Source organism: Thunnus albacares, chromosome 23, assembly GCF_914725855.1.
Source record: "Thunnus albacares chromosome 23, fThuAlb1.1, whole genome shotgun sequence".
In the NCBI taxonomy this organism is placed as follows: domain Eukaryota; kingdom Metazoa; phylum Chordata; class Actinopteri; order Scombriformes; family Scombridae; genus Thunnus; species Thunnus albacares.
Genome location: NC_058128.1, coordinates 10,275,000 through 10,296,329, shown reverse-complemented (window position 1 = coordinate 10,296,329; position 21,330 = coordinate 10,275,000). Strand labels below are relative to the sequence as shown.

General features: G+C 40.4%; 1 protein-coding gene and 1 long non-coding RNA gene across 6 annotated transcripts in view; one reads left to right on the top strand and one right to left on the bottom strand.

Annotated features, from left to right (window-relative positions):
* snd1 (staphylococcal nuclease and tudor domain containing 1) overlaps positions 1 to 21,330 on the top strand; it is a 180,304-nt gene that overhangs the window by 140,657 nt on the left and 18,317 nt on the right. For both annotated transcript variants that reach the window (XM_044343639.1, XM_044343640.1), the window contains 3 exons: positions 13,268 to 13,391; positions 15,468 to 15,537; positions 17,810 to 17,923. In XM_044343639.1, the coding sequence (XP_044199574.1) occupies positions 13,268 to 13,391; positions 15,468 to 15,537; positions 17,810 to 17,923 (308 nt within the window). The remainder of the gene's footprint in view (positions 1 to 13,267; positions 13,392 to 15,467; positions 15,538 to 17,809; positions 17,924 to 21,330) is intronic.
* LOC122975289 overlaps positions 9,008 to 21,330 on the bottom strand; it is a 249,720-nt gene continuing 237,397 nt past the window's right edge. For 3 of the 4 annotated variants that reach the window (XR_006400614.1, XR_006400612.1, XR_006400611.1), the window contains 3 exons: positions 20,014 to 20,094; positions 16,119 to 16,203; positions 9,008 to 9,698 (listed from right to left, as the gene is read on the bottom strand). This is a non-coding gene — a long non-coding RNA (uncharacterized LOC122975289). The remainder of the gene's footprint in view (positions 9,699 to 16,118; positions 16,204 to 20,013; positions 20,095 to 21,330) is intronic. The other variant, XR_006400616.1, reaches the window with a different exon arrangement.

Sequence of the window (21,330 nt, the reverse complement as noted above, 5' to 3'; positions counted from 1 at the left end):
GAGCCTAAGCATCACTTGCACCATACTAATCCAATCACATATGAGTGCGGAAAGGATTTTGACCCCAGTTGTTCTTTTAAAAGCCCCCTACCTTCCTTTCCTTTACTAGACACGCACTTTAACATCGTTCCTTAAAACCTCCAGGTGTTTCTAAGTGTGCACATACAATCTTCTATTCATCTTCTTGCCACAAGCTGTAGATTCAAATCTAAAGCCCTTACAGCGCCTCTGGCTCCTGCAGCTCCACACTCCTGCAAGTCGGTAGGGGTGTGGAGGTTATGTGCAAGGTTTTATCACTGATCAAAATCACATGTCACTGGGAAGAGGCTGAAATGTACAATACATGGCACATGCTAACCTGAAGATAGGGTTAATGCCTTCAGCATCACTTACTGCCAGCAGGGAAAATGTTCAAGTGAAATGCAAAGTGGAGTTTTTGCCTGTTATGGAATATCTAAAACATGGTTGGAGTTTAGGGGCTTCTGGGAAACATACTGTGCTCAAGCTACACATGAAAGAGCAAATCAAAGTGTTTTTTATTGATTTTTAGCATATTTCTCATAAACACTGTATATCTATAAGGGACTTGGGGAAACAGCAAGATGCAAAGCATTTACAACTTTCTCTCAGTAGCAACCTAAGTGTTGCATTTAAAGAAATTGTACACAAACTGCATTTTTTATATTGCTGTTCTCAGTGTATTCTGACAGGAGAGCTGTGAGTTATTTAATCTTTTCTCATATAAAGGCTTGATTTTAGATGATCCAGCAATGCTGGGGCCGGTTTATTTATTTATTTTTTCCTTTAATTGGCCCGTGTTCTTCCACCAAGAGGGCTTATGTGCTAGTTAAAAAAAAAAAAAAAAGTGTTATTCTCAGCAGGGAAGCAAAACCTGACCGGTCCTCACCCCCTGCCTCCCTCTCCTCATCTCCCTTTCTATCAGGCTGTTTGCCCCTCCCCGCCGTCCTCCACCTCTTTTTCTCCCTTCGTCTCTTTCATTTTTGCTGACGCTTCCTCAAAGCTACATTAAGTCATACCAACCCCTTGAAGAGCACATGAAAGTGTTAGCTTGTATGATTTTACAGGCCATAACACTCTGAGTGCTTTGCAATATCATTGCATGCAACCCCAACCCCGTATCTTCCCTCAATTACTGAAGTGTAGGAATTTGTTTACTCAGATAAGCTTGGAAGCAGAGGCACAGAGGCACAATTTCATAAATACTTTTGTGATTGCAGATGATGACAACGCAAGACTTCACATTAACATCAGAGTCGTTGTAATGTTTGTGCCACAGTTAATGTTAAGTATGTATAATAGATGCACTTGGCCATACCAATTAACTTCTAACAAATCATGGCTGTCAAGTAATGTCCTTTGAAGTATTGATAATTACAAAGAGGGGATGGATGCAATATTATGAACAGCACAATCTCATAATCCAAGTCACATTATTGTTTGAATGTGGGAGATGCACTGCTAGAGGTTGCATTAACATTTGCATTAACATTTCAAATACAATTACCGGCAAACCACTGCTTATAAAGTTATCACAGTTGAATCTGCATGATGCATCCTTAACAAAAATGTACCTTCCACGACCCACATTATGTAATCAAAGTTTGATTGTTCACAACCACCACACCTGCCGATTTTCTCCCATTACACAGCTAGCGACTAAGATCAGCTAATCAAAATTCAGTCAGTGTTTTTAGCACATTTCCCAGATGGAGGCAACACTTTCATTGAGTACTCCTTGAACATCCTTTAGGCATTGCGCACTTACGACAGGCAGCACAACTGGCTTTTCCCTGGTCTGTCTCTCCCCTGATGTTCAGTTTGGAAGCTAGGAACAAACCCCACTGAAAGCAACTTGATTGAGGGAATAAAACAATATAGTTACAGCTTTGCTTCTGACACCATAATGATGATGTATGTTAGCTAGGGTTGGGTACCAAACTCGGTACTTTTAAGGGTACCGACCGAATTACATCAGTACTACCAAGTACCAATTCATGGTAGATCAGTTGGTGCCAAATTTCGGTACCTTGTGGGACTGAGAGGGAGCACAGCTCTGAAATAAGTCTTAAAAACACATATTTACCGGCCATCTCACACTGAGGCTCCGACACTGACAGGAGCACCAACCCACAAAGAGATGCAATGGATCCAATTTCTTAGCCTGTACAGCAGCTAGCAGCTAGTTAGCATGGCTAGCATTGTTAGCATAGCCGTGCTGTGCTGCATGTAGCCCATAGACTGTATGAAAATAAGATTTAGTTGTGGTGTCTCCGGTTTAACAGCACCATGCTGGGTAGGTAACAGGTGTGTTTGTGTTTGTTTGTGTGCTCTGAAAGACGTCACAGAGTGGATATTAAGTCACACAGCTTATGGACTGTTAGCCTAGCATGCTAATCCTATGTAAACATGTTTACATATGGTCTCTCTGTAATAACAAAGTATGTATTACTGTGTTTTTTATTATAACTGGACTGTCAGTCAATATCCCCACTCATCCATTCTTTAGTCTTTCTGCTTATTCATCATAGCGGCTGTGTTTAAGTACTTATTTATTTACTTTATGTACTTGTGATCTGTAATGTAATCCATCTGTCTGTCTGTCTAGCTTTTATTCTGAGCATAAAACTAATCATGAAAGGTACCTATATTTATAGGACCAAAAATGATTAAAAATACAGCTGGGACTGGCTGGGAAAGTCATTTTTCTGCCTGCAGTTAAGCCCCCATTTGTTTCAGCCATTGCCTCAATAAGATAAGATTAACTTTATTGATTTGCACAAAGGAAAATGAAAGTGTCACAGCAGCAAGAAGAAAAGAGGAGCTGCAAAATATTCCAGGTGGTAGGATAATACTAACGATAATGAGCATAGGGTAGAAATTACTAGGGTTTTGAAAATATGAGTGTTTTTATTTTATCTAACAAAAAGAAAAATTGCACACTAGTGAGACTTTGGTGTTATAAATATGGTAAATTGTCCCACATATACAGCAGATAACATTAAGTAGAAATGAGAATGATACAGAATTAGTTTACATTTGACTGCAGTATGCACTATAACGTTTTAGAAAGATGGCAGCAGATTGTTCACTTATTTTACTGATAATGAGGACTACAGTAGAGAAATAGAACCTGATGTTGTAACCAGCATGTAATAAGCAGACAGTACATTTTAAAAACAGCAAGATTACAGCCATTAATATTTAGATGCAGTTTCCAAACCATTAACCATGTGGGAGTTGTGGCTGTTTTATAGTCCTGCATTTATTTATTTACTTACATATTTATTTAGAGATTTATTTATTTATTTATTTATTGTGATCTGGTAAGGGCTTGTGCACTTGAACGGACATTTGTAGGCCCATGAAATAATCGTCATGCTTTTATCTTCTTAACGATTGTCAAGCGTTGTGGAGAAAATGCAGTTTGTAATATCTTTTAATTCTCCTGGGGTCCTAAGCGCTCTGTGTTTGACCCTTTTTCCCCATTTTAATTATTCACATTTAATAACTCTTAAGTGTGGGTTTTTTCATGTATGGATATCGTTACATAAGCTCGATAAGTGATTAATTTCACGTTAGGAATGGTTTTTCCAAGTCACTGAGAAGCTTGAGGGATTGCACCCTTTAATCCTCAGTTCATTTTAAGGGTCTTTATCTGTTACTGTATTCGTTTATCTCTCATTGTCTCAGTTTCCTCTCCGCACACATTATCTCTCCCTCGTACCACTGTCTCTCTTTTCTCTCCCTATTTTCCTTGTGTATGTTGCTCTCTCTCTCTGGAGGCAATATGTAATTACTGTCAGAGAGGGACCTGCATAGATCTGTGTGACCTTGGACACTAAAAGACAGAGGCCACTCCAGGCACAGGGGGAGGAAGTAACTCTGTACTGTACACTGTTTTTGGTTTGCCACTATGCTGGAGAGTTGACATAATTAAAAACTACCTAAATATAGCCCTGAAATCTTAATGGGTGTGTATCTATAATGGCTACAACCTGAATATTGGATCTCTGCTCTGCCACTTTTGTAATTGTTTTAATCAAAGACACAATACAAGAGTATAAGTTACCTCACAAACTTGTAAGCTGTGGCAAAACTCCTAGTTGTACATGTACTAGTTTAAGGAGGGTTCCAATTGAGCTAGACAGATAAATCTTAACATACTGCAGATATACAGTATTGGTATTAGAGTATATGTTAGCCAATAAGTAACAAGAAATTATAATACAGAAATGCCAAAAAACAAAAAACAGGCTGTGTTTTTCTCTCTTTGTGAAGTTTAATGAGATGTGGCAATCCAAGTTGCAGTTGTTGATTGATGTCCATATTAGGATGCAGCTACAGTATGGACTAATTTACGATTGGGTTTACCTTGCCATGTCCTCGGCATGATGTCTGATACACACACACCTAATTATCGTGTATGAGTTAGTTACAACACTCAGGCATGTCAGCTCCAGCCTGCATGGGCTGTCCTGGCCTACAGACTGTATCACTGGGCAACATTCCTACAAGGTTTTCTTTGCCTAGCTCGCAGCCTCCCCCTGATTTGGACCTCACTCAGTTGTCACCTCCGTGGGACTGGATTGGTAAGCCCGGCCTCGACCGACAAACACACATTTTCTGCCCACCCCAAGCCTCAGCTGCAGCACAGTTGGCGGTACATCCTGTCTAGTGCTTGTTTCCTGGCACCCATACAGACTCATAATGAGTGGAGTCGTTCCCCCCAACCAGGTGCCACTCCGTCCACATTATTCACACTTCTACCTTTTACACACAGCAGCTGTTCATCACCTAATGATGCTGGACCCAGTTACTGATGGAGCAAGGCAAGCAGGGGAGCTGTTCTCTCTCTGGCTAGACTTCAAACCAGACCATTTTCTATCTTTTGCAACTAAACTCCATTACTTTTAAATGTTATGTTTTAATCTTATCTTTTTTACAGACTTGTCATCTGTATCGCCAATTGAGAATTTTCATATAGGCATAATAACTTGTTCCCTCTTTGTGTTGGTTTCCTCTTTAATGTAAGACATCTTCAGCCAATATGGCCTCCCTACAGTGATCTCACTGTATCATAGCGTCAGTATCTCTCTTTTTTCATGTCTATTTCTATATTAAGTGGAGGCAAGTTGCCACAGTAACTGTGCTATTCAGGGTGTTGATTTCAATAAGAGGACATGAGAATTACTGTAGCAATTCATATTGATCAGGGTGAGTGGCCCACTAATTGGCTGTCATGTCAAGGCTGCCGAGTGATGATTACTTAATACAATTGAGCTTAATAAAAAAAAAAAAAAAGGGTGCACATTTAGACATCATCGTCGCAAAGCTGTCTTTGCTGTTTTATTTGTTATTTTTTTTATTTTGGATGAGATATCTTTCTGTTGACACTGTGGGCATCAAGCCAAAGTCAGGCAGGGGTTGAGTTGAGATAATTAACTCCTATACAAGTGCGTTATGAAACTACTTTATCAAAGGTGTTTCAGAAAGTTTTTTCTTTTCTGTTAATCTTGTGAGTTCTTTTGTTGAACAGTCTAATTAAAGCAATGAAGGAGAGAAACTAAATGTAAAATGAAAAATATATATATATATATATATATATTTTGGAGTGCAGCAGACTTTCAGACAAAAGAATTGCAACCAAGCAACTAAGTATGACAATTGTATTCATGATTATGTTAAATAGTCTGATGGCCCCATCAAATCAGATGGGAAAGGTTTTAATTTCACTATTATTCTCCTCATATGGATGCAGAGATCCTAAAACTAAAGCTGCGATAATTTTAAATCCAGTGTGCTTTATCCAGAGGCGAAATAAAATTGTGTTAATGTTTATTGTATCTTTGTCCATCTGCCTTTCTAGGTCTCATATTTTATTTAGTTGAAATGTGTACAAGGTCTTGTTGGAGTTCAATTCAACTATATACCTACAGTGAACAAAGTAATCAAGCATGTGAATGAAAGTTGAAACAGCCGAGTCGATGCTGCTGTTTTTCACTTTCACAGCTTCCTGCCACTGCAGCAGATGCAATATTTAGAGGTCAGACCCTGCCTGGGCGATCTTCCCCCTCCCAAGGCATTCATTATTAAATTAGATACGCAACTTAGCTTCTAAAAGGTCAGCTCACCTGTCGGTTTGAGGTGGGAGGCTTTTGATTTTCAGGTGGAAAATAAGCATCTTCATTCACATCCTGCACTATCCCAGCGAGCATGATTTGCACTAATGTCAACTTCTGGGTCTATTACCTAAAGCTGAATGGCTGAATGACACTTTTCGCAGTGGTGAGCCACTTATAGGTCCAAATGGGGTTCTCTTCGAAATTGGCCAGCCTCATCTCCCCCCACATCCCTCCCCCCCCTCGATCCTCTTCCCCAAATGTTGCACAGGGCCATCTTATGAGTATATTTGGACTCCTCACAATCCAAACAGGGCATTAGCTGCAGTCAATGAGGCTCGACAGGTAGCTGAGAGAGGAACAGACTGATTCAAAAAGGGAGCCACAGATGCTGTCTCTGTTTAGATTTTTCTGTGATGGCTTTTCCAATTACAGAAACAATAATTTGCAGTAAAAGGCTCCAGACTGCCGGGAAGGATAGAATGAAACAGGGTAATTGGTGGTGGTAGGGGGGTATCGCATGAGATATAATCCATATTACTCTCTAGCGGGAGTGGAGCAGCATTAGTCAAGCAGGGGGGATCATTTGTTTTTTATAGCGGCCTCCCTCAACGCTCGGCAGATGCTGACACCACTTTAAACATGACTCAGGAAGGGGAGTAAATGGCCTTTCTCTTGTCTTAGCTCCCTCCTTGTCACACTGTGTCTTCAGAAAATGTACAAACATCCCTGGGTGAGCGCCGGTTCTTTGTTGACCAACCACAGGGGGCATTAGACTTACAACAGCTGTGTGTTTGCTTGCACACACAAATGCAGGCCTCCCAAGCCAGTACATACTGTACCCAGCCTGTGTTTTGTTGTTTGTCAGTGCGGCCTTTTACCTTTGAAGTGTTGCTCGCATGTCCTGAAACGCAGCCATTCCCATACCGCAGAGGATAAAGCCTGTCCAAACCTCATGCATATTTAACACTCCAAACTAACAGGTGAGCTAAAGCACAAAGCTCTGTTCAGTGGCTGTGAATCTCTCAGATGGTAGATGATGTACTATCCATGAGTCTTTGACCAGTTGGTTCGGGCACACAGCAAAGGCTTAGAAGTGTTTCTAAGGAATATCAATGCAAAAAAAAAAATATTTGTGCGTCAGCCTCAGTTTGACTGTGTATCACTCCTCGAGTTGTTTCCTTCCTCTCCTTCCGTCATAAATTATAGTCAATTACAGCCAGGTTTATATTTCCGGATCCTCTCCAGTCGCTTGTTTCCCCGGCAGGTGTCCTTTTCATAGCGGCACTCCACTTTGTCTCTTAATTCTTATAAGCTAGGAAATTAGAATGCTTTCATAAGCAACCATTGCTCTGTTGGCCTCTGTCTCTGTCATATTGTGATTATTTACCCTTCTGTGGTTTAATGGCTTTCGTAAACAGCTTAATAGAATTCAGTACGGCCTTGGGATGCGTAGCAAAAGGGCACATGATTCACTGTTTTCATTGGCTTTTTGTCCCCCCCCCACCCCTTGTCTCTGCTCACACACCGTGTGCCGCAATGTAATCAAATACGATCATAACCAACCTGTAAAACTGTTGTCAGTCTCTCGACCCTTCAGTCTCTCTCCTTCTTCCTTTCTTTCTCTCTCTCATTCTCCATTGTTTTCTTGTTTTTAAGCCTAATCGCTTCCTCACTCTGCACTGGGCATTCACAATGTAATTATATATGATTTACAAACAGCTGCAGCCATAATGGTGTATAAACAAATTACAGAACGAGGGTGAAAAAAACAACAATAGAGGAATAAAGAGATGAAGACAGAGAGAAATTGGCCAGCATCAGACACAGTCAGTGGTTGGCTGTTTTTTGGATCATCGCTTTGGCTCTCCCTTGAACACAAAAATGAGCACTCACGCTCGACATGGTTTACCCCTTCTGCATGCAGATATTTAGTTGTCTTTATGCCAACATTAAACAGGAATCTGCCACTGTAATGCAGACTGAGTGTCCTAGCTGTACTTGCTCCCTAATGTGACTGTTCACATTCTTCAGAATTTCACTGGGATGCTTCACTTGCATAAGAATTTGCGCAGTTGACCCCAGTGGGCCCAGATTTTCTCTCTGTGCTCGCCTGCAGCATGTAAAGCTCATTTCGGTTTACTTGGATGCTGACTGCAGTCAGAGCTGTGTCTTTATTGTAGTCGGCTGTGTGTGTGTGTGTGTGTGTGTGTGTGTGTGTGTGTGTGTGTCCTTGCACATGTCTTCATTTCCTGCCTATTACTTTGTGTTGTGATATGGCGTAGTTCCGTAGGTAATTTTCTTACCGTGCCTCTCTTGACAAGCAATCAGCAGGACTTAAATCTACACACATGGATGATGTGCTTGTGATAAATTCGTAACCCCAAAGCCAGCCCACCTTCGTCCAAGAAGCCGGCGCAGCAAATTAGACCTGTATATCCCTACAGAGAATATTGATAATGCATGAGGCACACCCTGCATACTAAATCAAACACAACTTGCAGTTTGCAAATGTGGACATTATAAAATGCTCAGGAGCACACACAAGGAAGAAAGGTGTATAAATTAAAAGATGTCAGGATGCTGCCTGCAACAAGGAAGGGCTAAAGCTGTCAGTGTGTTACAAGAAATGTGTTTGGTAAATAAGTATGCATTCAGAGTTCCACATATTGATCTGTCAACAGTGTAAGCATCATAAGTTGATGAGTTGATTTGTCATTGTAAATTGAAGATAGAATAAACACATTAAAAAAAAAAAAAAAATGTAATCATGAACCAAATTATAAAAGACAGTACAGAAGGACTTCAGGAGAAATGTTTTTAGGAGAAGAATTAACGAGTCAGGAGGCATGTCAGTCAGTGGATGAACATGGATTTATTGTTAAAGTGTGACTGGACTTGACTTGGAAGTAATTGGAGTGAATCTATGGGTCACAGCAGATCATAAATCACCTTGTTAAAATTGGTGATCCATAACACAACAGTGTCAGTGCCCCTTTGACTGCAAAACCCCAACCAGAGCCTTTATAAAGTCTAGTGTGTGTGTGTGTGTGTTTCCAGACCACAAAGTAAACATATGGAATAGTTATATCAGTACACACATAGTCAAAGTGTCTTTTAATCGCCCTGCAGTGAAACACGAGAAAAAAAAGCTCTCAAGATTTATAATGCATGCTGTACCAAATACCAGAGCATCAGTGAAAATAAAAGCAACAAACTGTAAAAGTCCATCAGTGCCATAGATACATGTGGATTAAATATGTTAATCTTAGCTAACCATGGAATATCATAGTATGTCTGTGATGATGCTTGTCAGATACACATTGCAGAGATCAGTGCTGCCTTGCAGGAAACGAAACAAATTTTGGCTACTCGGGAACATACTGTACAGTCTGTGTGAAAATCACTTTAAACAGATCAGTTCGGCAAAAAAGAAAAAAAAAAATCATAAAAAAAAAAAGAGGCAGACATGAATGCCTTCAGAGCTTCTTCAGCCGGCTCCAAGCGAGATATTTGTGCATGAGAAATCAGCACAAACAGTAACAGCTCGTCGGCACGCTGCATGTGGGAGAAAGAAGCATGATTAGGAGCAGCAGCAGCATGACTGCAATTAAAGTGTAATTCAAAGCTAGTAGCATGATGGCGTACTAGAGCGTTTTAGCAGACAACCTGATTTAACAGCAAAGAATCGGCTGTCGGAAGTCTTGTATGCAGAGATTTAGCGGTCACATCAGCTGACCAGGGCGCTGTTCACGATCTGGTCTTTTCCCAAAATAATGTTTTGCATATTATAGATGCTCCTCCATACAGTCACTCAATCCTGCATTTACCATTTACATGAATAAAGCATTTTCTAATTAGGCTGGTCCAAGAGGACTCATCCATTAAGGCTTCATGCATGTGAATATATACTGTATAACATTTATAGCAGGTAGAACCCTCTTCAAGCTCATGTGTCATTTATTCAGCTCTCTTTCAACCCGAAGTGGAACATGGCCCAGGAACAGAAATAAATATATAAGTGGATGTGTGTAAATATGCATACATATACACCACACACTCTGAGAAGGAATAAGACACACACTTAACTTTTTGAAATTAGACAGGCTGTGACGGCTGTAGCCCGATGCCATTCCACTAAGTCTGCACCAAGCCGCTGTGGCAAAGCCGGAGCATAATGATGTAACCACAACGCCTCTGTGTGTTTGTGTGTCTGATGCGAGGGGTTTTCGGGAAGCAATTCATCTGACATGTTTTCCAAAAGCTGCTTTCTCTACAAAACGCTGAGGATGCGTCTGTTTGGTGTGTATGTGTGTACGTGTATTTATACTCCTATTCCCCTCACTGCATTCATCAGCAGTTGGTGTAGCAGTGGGTGGCCAATGAGGTGTTTGGACACCCCAATCCCCCTGACCCCCCCCCTCCACAATCAAACTGAGCTCCCAGTTTTTCCATCACACTCTAAATCCCTCCGTACCCCTCATCAGTGTTTTTCCTCAGAGTTTGACATCGTGCTAATGAAGGTTTGCTGTCTGCTGTTGGTTGACAGCTGCCTGGCTGTCTCTCAGCGCAGATAACCCAGGGAAAACAGCATAATTATTTATATGTTCTTGTTCCGCACAAGCAGAAATAATATTAGGTGTTAATGACAGCGCACAGCATCCATAAAGGAGTAAAGAGAGGTGTGTATTTCAAGGTGAGCCTGTACTGCTGCACTGCCTGCCTCCAAGCTGTTTGTTTTATAGTAACATGCATAGTAAGCAGAACTAACTAATTTTACACACAGAGACACACACACACACACAGCTACATTTACGTGTACACAAGAAGAATCAGGTTAGTGGGAGAAATCAGGTGAAGACTTCGGGAAATGTATTTACCTGCGCTGCATTAAGCTGGTTATTTTAAAACCCACAGATGGTCAGTAATCAGGTTTGTCCTTCTTATTTTTTACTTAAGGCTGGCATATTTGGAGTGCATTAGTAATACATGATGCTACTTATTTTTCCTGGTCGGAGCATTTGGACCGAAGGCACAGTGAGACAACAGGCTCCGCAGTATGAGAGTACACAGTGTTTCTGTACATGTGTGCACAGAAACACTTATTGACACTTGTTTGTTTTTGTGTCAGTTTAGTTTTGGCTATGAGGATGCCTTCTTTCCCAAGTCTAGTCAATATGTTTTGTATGACTACCATGTACTGATGGATTGCAGTGCAATAAAGGCTAACCCCCCACCCAAAAAAAACCCAACAGTTTAAAACCCAGTTAAGCATATACATAGCCAAGAAATCCAGGTTCCCATGAATAAAGTCAGCTGTCTTAACTAAGTATCTCTAAATCCAATACTGTGATTTAGTAAACCTAGATTCTTCTTCAAGAAATGTGTTTACTGCAGTAAGCCAGCACTAAATGCAGTGACTGTTTCTCACTGTTTTATTGTTAGTGGTGTTTTAAGGCTGTGGAAAAGTGAGTAAACATCTAATAAGATTTTATTCCTGCCCTTATATTCCAATATCTTATTATATGAATATGTGTAGTTTTAAGATGTCCATTACTCACGATCCTGGCCTTGCTGCGCACAAACCCTCTCCAGGTGGTAAATCAGTGGAAATGGGCTCTAAATATTCCACTATAGCATTTCACATGGGCCACATAGCTAAACTACCTACTGCAATTGCTTTTGCACACTTCATACGGCCCCCCCACACAGACACACTCACACGCAGCCACTTGCAAACACTAACAGACATGCGTGAGTAAACATACTCCACCATCCACAAACAAATATAATGTACATATTACACAAACACCAGGAAGTGGCACTCACGGAGATGCACATACTTAGTGGCACTCACAATCAGCTCCCCAATTGCAAAACTGGCTGCCACTTACTGCTATCATTAAACCCATGGAGCACTGACTCTCAGTATCTGAATTCTCAAAATCTCTCACCATATCGACAGCCACATCTCGCCTTGAATCCACCATAATAGGTTTGCCGTGCATGATATAATGGCTTGATAGGCCATAAAGGCCCATTGGGAGAGCTGGCTCACTTTACTCAAAGCTATATTCTCCAGCAGGGTCAAACCGGTATTATCTGCGTGGTGCTAATGGGATAACAGCTACAAAAACCACAAATAATTTTTCCGATGTGTATTTCTGGTTTCAGTCTCTAATGGGTAGTTTGGGTTAACATGGATTTTGAGCTGATAGGTTGTGGCATACCATTATCACTGATGTATTTAAGGAAAAAACATCCATAACATCCTTTTTCTCCTTATCCCAAACTAAAATGTTTAAAAAATTTTTTTTTAAAAATCAAGGTTTGAAGAGCCCTCTCTTCTTCAGCAATACAGTTTAATTTGGACTTAATTTTATTATAATAAGCCATATTATAAATACAGTGTGCTATGAAGTAATGAATCTATTTTTTCCACAACAAAAGTGAAAACACTTGTTTAATGTAAATCCCAGTATGTTAACAACATGTATTGGATGTTTACATCCTTGCAACTCTTACACAGTACATGGACTAGGATATATTCACTTCTCATTCACTAATATTCACTCATATTCTCATTCGCTAACAGCAAAGAAAACAACCTTAAGAAAAATCCTCAGTTTGTGTCTGTGTATAAGAAGCACATAGCCATGTTGTGCAAAGTTGCATCAGACTTTTCTCTAGAAGGGAAAACTTCTGTCCCAATAATCTATTTATAGTGATACATCCCTTTAGGTGCTCTGCTGAGATGAGATGTACTTTTGTTCATTTTCTACTGTTGCCCTCGGACCCGCCCTCTGTCAGTCACACACAGTCAACCCAACATGCAAACCAGAGCAAAATGCTTTGAGGCAAATTTTGCTCAAGCACAGTCTACAAAGTTCAACCTTTAATACGAGGAGTAGTAGATCATTTTTAAAAATAGGCAAAATGATAATGTAGGCAAGGCAAAACGGCAAACAAGTCAATGTCAAAGAAAAGGTTAACAACCTACAGTGATTTAATGGAAGGCAAGTTAGAGAGTAAGTAAATGTTGGAGAATGATAGAAATCAACAAAAACACAAATCAAATTCAGGAAATTGGTTACTAGTCTCACATGTCTTTTATCCTCTTTTATCAGGAGGCCAGTTGGAGAGTCTGATGGAGACTATGAGGGCAGAGATCGCTGCCCAGCCTCCTGTGGAAGGATCCTACGCAGCACGCCGAGGGGATTACTGCATAGCCAAGTTTGCTGATGGTGAATGGTAAGCAAACATTTTGACACTTGTGATCATATCTACTATTTTACATATTTGCCTTACAATGACCTTCACCCATTTCTTAAGATGGTTAAGCTGAACTCTAAGGCCAGAATTATGCTTCTGCAAAGATAGTTGTAAAAATATCTGCGGACTTGTGCAGAGAAGGGTGTCGACTGTAGATTGCAGTTTGTAATAGAAGGAAAAAACATGTAAACGTATACTGGAAATTCATACAAGAATAAAAGAAACAGACACAGGAACATATGTGCAGCCCAGAGAAACATGTTAGAGCTGTAACCCATAACAAGCAGCTTCTATTATGATAGCTAGTAAAAGTTAGGCTGCAAGCAGGCCACTTGTGATTACTTGAAACAAAATCTACCACAGTTGAGACATGTTATTTAGTTTGGTTGAGCTACATTTGAGACGAATATGTTAGCATGTGTTCTTCCCCCTAAAGAACATCTGACGTTTCATTTTTACCTTGTCTCTGTTTAAGCCTGTGATGCGTTAACTGCAGACACCCACAGGGTGTAATTAGCTCACTGCCACAGCTTTGGCCCTTTAGAATCAGCAGTAGCTTGACAGTAATACACACACACACACACACACACACACACACACACACACACACCTCTTCATCTACTTTCCTCACTGGATGTTGGAAGTTTACAGATGGTCATAGGGACAGATAAAAGTCACAGCGTTCGAGGGAGGCAGAGAGTCTTAAAGTGTGTGTCTATGTGTGTGCACATGATGTCAAGAAGGTGACTAGGAAAAAAAAAAAAGAACGTGAAACTGATTAAAAACCCAAATGTTCCCCCGACACAGGTCAGGTGTGCTCTCTTTTCTTGATCTTTCACTCCTTTCTCTCCAAGTTTTTGGAGGCAAAACTTACTTACTTACTCTCTTGCCCCCGCCACCATGAGCATTTTTAAAAAAAGGCTATCTGGTGTGAACTTTCACTTTCTTCTGCCTATTGTTTGTATAGAAAAGTCTGTCCTCTTGTCAGCAAAAACAGTAATTCTGTTCCAGGTGGCAAATGTCTGAGATTTTTGTCTTCTGGTTTTTTTTTTTTGTTGTTGTTGTTGTTTTTTTTTAAACACCCCATATTATTCAGGGAGCTAATTATGTTCATGTTCACATTGTTCTGTGTCCATATCTTTGTATTCTGTTATGCATGTGGAATGTCGGCTTGTTTCATTAGGGGGCTAATTAGAAATTCGTCGCCTTTCAAGGCCTCTTAGAACACCAGCGTCACCGTGAATAGAAAAGGAGAAAAAAAAAAAAACCCTGTTCATCAGTCACTCACACTTTGTCTCTCACTTTTGCTTTTGCTCTCTCTCCGCTTGTTGCTGTTCTTTATGTCTTCCCGGTAATCACTTATTCGGTTTTAACTTTGTTCTCTTGTCTCTCCTTTTTGCCCATGTGGGCCTAATTATTTGGTTTTCTCCTGCTGGCCTTGGTTCTCAGCCAATTTGTCTTCCTCGCTCTCGTTTGTTTGTCGGAGTTGGGAGTCAGACAAGTGATGGTCAGATGAAGACACACTTCCTGAATTGAGTCTGAGAAAAGCATGTTCTTCTATAGCTTCTATATGAATTCATGAGTAGGATTTGGCCCATTAAGATAGTTACTTTTTCCTTTAATGTGTCCTTGTTATATTGTGTGTATTTTCATACGTGCTGGAAAAGGATATCTTATACAATGAAAGCTAACTCTTTTTGATTATCACTAACGCACTTGAGTTATTTGCTACAAGGTAAAAATAGGTTTAAATGTCTGTCCTTTATAGCAAAGAGGGCTCTGTGCAATTTTACAGCCCTGTCATGTCGTGATGGATCCTCTCTGCCCCCCCCCCCCCTAACTCTGCCAGCCTCCTCATCCTCTCCCACTCCTCTCCCCCGATCACAACAGACAGACCCTCCAACACCTTCTCCCCAGGGAAATAAGCATGGAATCATTTACTCATCTGCTTTTCCTCTTGTGCCCTCTGTCTTCATCTCTGCTCTATTCTCTCTCTCTCTCCCTCCTTCCTTCTCTCTCTCTCTCTCTCTCACAATTATTCCTCTGCTGCTGCAGGTACAGAGCCAGAGTGGAGAAAGTTGAGTCACCAGCAAAGGTTCATGTCTTCTACATCGACTATGGCAACGTGAGTATCTTGTGACCATGACTTTGACTTGTGTGTGTGCGCTTGTGTCGGGGGGAGAAAGCAACATCCTCATGAAAAAGTAGTGCTATTGTTTGAGGAAAACACACAAACATTAGCAAAGTTTTGTTATCAAGCCTACAGCCAGAGGGTATGTAGTGTCTGAAGAGGGATTTCTTTTCTATTTCTTGCATCTGTGCAGACCACCAGTTGTTTTGCATATTTCCATGTTCAAAGCAGCCTAACTGCCTTTATGTATCCTTTCAGCTGGAGTACTTAGGACAAATGCTATGCAGCCTTGTTTGTTTCCCTTTATTGTTTATGACTGAAGCAAAGAGTGCAACTGAGTGTATCATTTTTATTCCTTTTCATAATAATGACAAAAGCAGAGCTCCCTCTCTCTCTGGATTTCTTTTTTTAAATTCTGCGATGACAGGGCACTACATCCTTGTAAGTGCGTTATTGTGTGTCTTTCTACCCACGTGCATCTACATGCTTGCTTCACCAAGTGGCTCATGCAGCCAACCCCCCGGCCTGCGGGAGATTTCCCATGATGCAGCACAGGGGCACAGTGTGTGACTGACCTCGGAGTAGGGACGGTCTGGGGTTAAGCTGGCAGACGCGATGCGTCCTGGCATCTTGCTGAAAGTGTGACTGTCCAAGGCTGACCTGGCACACAAAAAAAATTGAACTGATATCTACCTAATTTTCTACAGTTTGCATCATTTCAAGTTGAGTCATTATGGCCTTGATTTCATGTCTTTATCCTAGTAGTCGGTTATATTGCCACATGTCACAGGCACAGGTCAGCACTTGAATTATTATGTGATCATTAGCAAGCAAAGCAATTCTGTCATTCACTTTTAAAGCCCACATTTACACTGCTGTCAAAATATAGTATGGCGTCAATAAATCTGAACGTTCTAATCCATCCATTCATAAATGTTCAAGGTATTCTCTGTCTAGACTGTACATCCCAATGAACACATTACTCTAAGATATGGGGGTCATTAAATTAACTCCCCACTTCTAATGGCTGTTTTGGTCTGATTTTACACTAGTGAGCTCTCCTCCTGTAGGTAGCCTGTGATCAGTTATTAGTCATTGCTCATATTAGCTCATACATGTCAGGATCTATTAATTTTATTGCTTCATTTAATTGAAATGGAGTAAATACATTTCATGTCAAGAGAATGCTGTGTAAAGTTTGTAACCAAATACAGATTGTCATTGCAAAACGAGATTCATAAAAGAACACCGAAATGAATGTAAACTTTAATCTGATGATTTCAAATGTAAACATTTTCTGTCTTAAGCACTTTATAGGAAATTTACTTTGTTTGTTGATTCTGTTTCCCAAAAATGAACATGTAGCACTGGCAGCCTTGAAAAGTCATTGTATTCAAATATACAATAACGACAGTGGCAAGTATTGTTGCCCTCTCTTACGTTTTACTCATCTCAGTTTGTTGTCTAATCTGACAAGAGTCTGGGAGCTATCAAGTTGACGTCTGTTGTCATCTTTACTCTTAGCTTTTAGCTGAGCAAGAGAGCAGATGGGGCTTAGTGAAAGGAGCCTCAGTACTGCTATAGACACAGCTGTGAAATGATTGGTAAGGTAACATATACAAGCATGCAGCCCTAAAGCTACAAAATTGCATCTGTCCTTCTTTCACAGTTGTAAACTATCATCGTTAAAGTGACGAGAATTAGCTCAGAATCAAGGAGAAATATAAAATGCATTACAGGGTATGGGATCGATGATACAGCCTGAATATTTGCTGTTTTGTTTGAGACTGTCGTATGGCCTTCAACTGAAAATGTTCTTGATTTGAGAGATGCACTCAGTTATGCCCAAAATTCAGAAAGTGAACTTTCATCACAAGCTTTCAACAACCTTGTTACACATTCCTGTTTCATCTCAAGATTTCATTTTGTCATAACCTCATGTATCATAACCGAGCAAGCCAGACATTTTCTCCTAAATCTCCCTTGGCTTCCTTCAGTGTTGTAGTAACAAGAGGTGGATGTCTCTGTCATGTTTGCTTAGGTGTATTCATCATCACAGACGTGCACTCCATTTGTTATTGTGCTTCACTTTGAGGTTCCATAACCTCAAGCACATAAACCCAAGAGTAAATAGCTTTGAACATAAACCCAGACTTTACAGGTATTTGCACTTAGTACTCGATATTAGAGAAAAGCACCATGTCAACTGTCTTGAAGAATGCTTTATATTGGATCTAATTTCTGTCTTTTGATCATCGTTCCTCAGAGAGAAGTCGTGTCATCCACCCGTCTGGCTGCCATACCCCCTGCCTTCAGCACCAGGACCCTGCCAGCACAGGCCACAGAGTATGCCTTCGGTTTCATCCAGGTCCCACAGGACGTAAGTGCATGGATGAACACGTGCAAAGAGGAGATACAAGACGGGTGACAAATTAAAGGAAAAACCAACATTAAGTGTTTTAGTGAGGTGTTGGGCCTTGGCATTGATTGTACAAGTCTCTGAACTCCACTGGAGGGATGAACACCATTCATCCAAAAGATATTCCCTGTAGGGGTCAAGCATTCAGGCCTGTACCATTCTCTTGGTGTACGCCATACATACACTCACCCACTTGTTGAAAATTGCTCGTCTGTTTTTCCTTACATATCACTCTAAAACATGAGCATCACAGTCATCAAATGTTAGCTGTCAACCACAATTTCCAAACTTATTTACAGACGTTTTCATGTAGATCTAAATGCAGATGTCACTTTAATCACTGTTCCTATTGAAACACTAACCAGTCGAGCAGTCTTTGTGACTGAAGCTCCTGCCATCCGTGCCCCAACAATGAACCCTCTTCAAAGTCACTTAGATCTTTTCCTTTTGCCATCTTGATACAAAATCAGAATCAACAGGGCCTGCTCAGCATTTTTATACATGCCATACATGATTTGATGTTAATTGCTTGATTGTACCATGCAGTGCAACTGTGTGGAATCATCTGCATTTGTTATGTTTCTCCACTCATTTATTCAGGTTTTTCCTTTAATTTGTCACCTGTTTTTTTTTGTATGTGTCGCAGCTGGAAATATCAAAATTAACTCTCCGATATCAAATTCTTCAGGCTCATTTTCGGATAACTTTTGAAAGTTGACTTTCTTGGCAAGACATAAAAAAAAACTGTTTGAGTTTCACTTATCACACAAGGTGATAAGTCTGTAACTGACAGACAGGGTCGAGTTTTCATTCCAAGCAAGTATTGGTGGAAATTATGCTCATACATAATGCATGTAGTACAAAGCAGACCGAGCAATGACAAACACCAAGCCACTGATTTACTTGGTTGCAAAAAATAAGAGAATAATTGACACACTAGCAGATAGACGTTAACATTTAATGAACAATTTGATAACACACACTATATTTCTTCAGCAAACTAGATTCTCAAACATCCTCTACAGATATAAAACATCCAGGTACTGTGTTTGTGTATTTGTGCATATAAATGTCTTATCTGATAGCAAAGCAGCAGTTACTGTTTTTTCCGCAGCCCTAATCTGCTTGTTTACATCTGGGTGTGTTTACTCAACCCCCAGTGACCGGCGTGTGCAAGTGACTGTTTTGTGTGCGTCAGGGGGTCAACTCATTGGTAGCATCCTGAGCCTGCAGCATCCTCAATAGATTGTGCAGATACAAACATGTTTTCATCCGGTTATGTGCCTGATTGGCACAGTTCTAAGCGCTGTCTTAAATTGGGTGTGTGTGTGTGCGCATCTGAGAGTGTGTTTGTTCCTCTTAAGCTAGATAAGGTGCAGAGCATTTATAGTGTCATATTTTCTTAGAATTAATGGTAACTACTTTTTTCACAATGGATTTTGTTTGTTTGTTGCTATTTTGGAATATTTATCTACACTCAGTTGGCAGTTTATTAGACACTAGCTAAACTAATTCTGTACAGTACTGTAATAAATTCTACATTCATGAAGGGCGCAATGTGTACATTTTCTTGATTGTATCAGAGAGGTGTTGATTAAGTTTTATGGTCATTTTTGAGGCTGCTGAATCGTATTGCGTAAAGCCAGACAGACATTGGAAGGATTACATAAATTGGCCACCCAGACTAATTTAAGTATTGGGCCAAATTTCTGCCAGAGGAGTTGTCGTTTAACATTCGGTTTTAGGGAGGCCACAACACTAGATTAATTGCCTGAAGGATCAAAATGTCAGAAATTTAGTCAACCCTTTTGCCATTTTAAAAATTTGAAGGTCTGATTTGGAAGTTGAAGGTTCTTATGAAGGCCCTTATTTTTTGAAAAAGTTAACTTAAATACTTCCCTATTTTTCTAACAAAATTTAGACACATTGGCTTCTCAGTAGATGTTTGTATCACAGCTTCACTCAGTCAATTCAGTGGCTCAGTGGTAGCGGTGTGTGTGTGTGTATGTGTGTGTGAGAGCTCGTAGTAGTGCCTGCATGCATGCTGTCACCTGTCTCCTGAGTCAGTGTCTCCTGAAGGATGAAGTGGCCCATCTGTTGGTCCAGCCCAGGGGACACAGGCCTCACCTAGACTTTACAGCCCCAAGACACACAAAACACACACAAGCTTTACCACATGTAGGAAGCTGACACGCACCTTACACCTCTCCTTCTCACTCTCTGTCACTCCGCATCAGTCCAACCCTTTTCCTGTTCTTTCCACTTTCTCTCGGTTTTCCTTTCATGTGTTTGTCGTCTGCTTTATCTGAAGCTTTTTACTGTGTCACTCACGCTGACAGCGTGGTGCCCCACTTGTACTGCGCCTTTGCTGCCGCACGCTGGAAAGGTTTCTCTCAACCCGCCACCTGATGCCCTGAAAAAAAAAGTGTCTGTCTTTAAGTTATGACTTCATAGTCAGTCTTAAAATCTTTCTTTTAACGCCGGCAAAATTCTGCCAGTGGGACGAGATCATCCCGCTGCTTTCCAGTGCCGTTTCATAAAATGTTCCATAAAGTGACAATATGTTCAGTAGGGTCGCTGTGCACTCACATTGTTCTGCTGTTTTGTAGGAAAAACACTTACCTGAGATGTGTACTTGTAACTTGACAGAGTAGGAGGCACAATGCACATGTTATTTCAATGACATCCCACCGCAGCAGCTATCACTATCCGAGCAACAACTGCTCTGAGCCATCTTTTCTAGCACTAATTCATTCAGTTTTTATTGTGGTTGTTGTGAACTCTCAGCTGCCTGCACTCCAGGACACGCCGCCACTTCTTTATTATGCCTCGTCAGCTAATTAAAGAAAGTAGTGCACGCCAAGAGTGCGCTTGTAAAAGTGATGAACAACAAAATCTTAAAAATATCAGGTGCCCTCTTGAAGTCTAGTCTACACAATTGGCACTCCTGAATGCAGCGGTTAGTAGACGACTGAAAATGTTAACTCAGGTATAAATAAAATCACCCCAATTAAAAAGTTGCACAAGGTCACACATGGACAAATGACTTTTTCCTTTTTCCCCATTAGTATTCTGCAATTTATTTTTTGTTTGAAATGAAAATTTATTGACAATTATTCATGTATTTTGTCTTCAGCATGACTTCTAGTAAAGACACTGAACTTCAGTAGTTTCTGTAACACAAGGTATCTAAAGCTGCCATTGAATACTTGGTCAGGTTATTGGTCTTCACTTATATTTGATCAGATTTTTCCTGATTTAAATCCAAATTTTCCTAATTTTAGACTGATTCATGTATGCAAAGCTACTATATGCAATTTAACACTTTAAATTCTTGAAAGAAGATATCAAAAGTGTTGTTTTTGTAT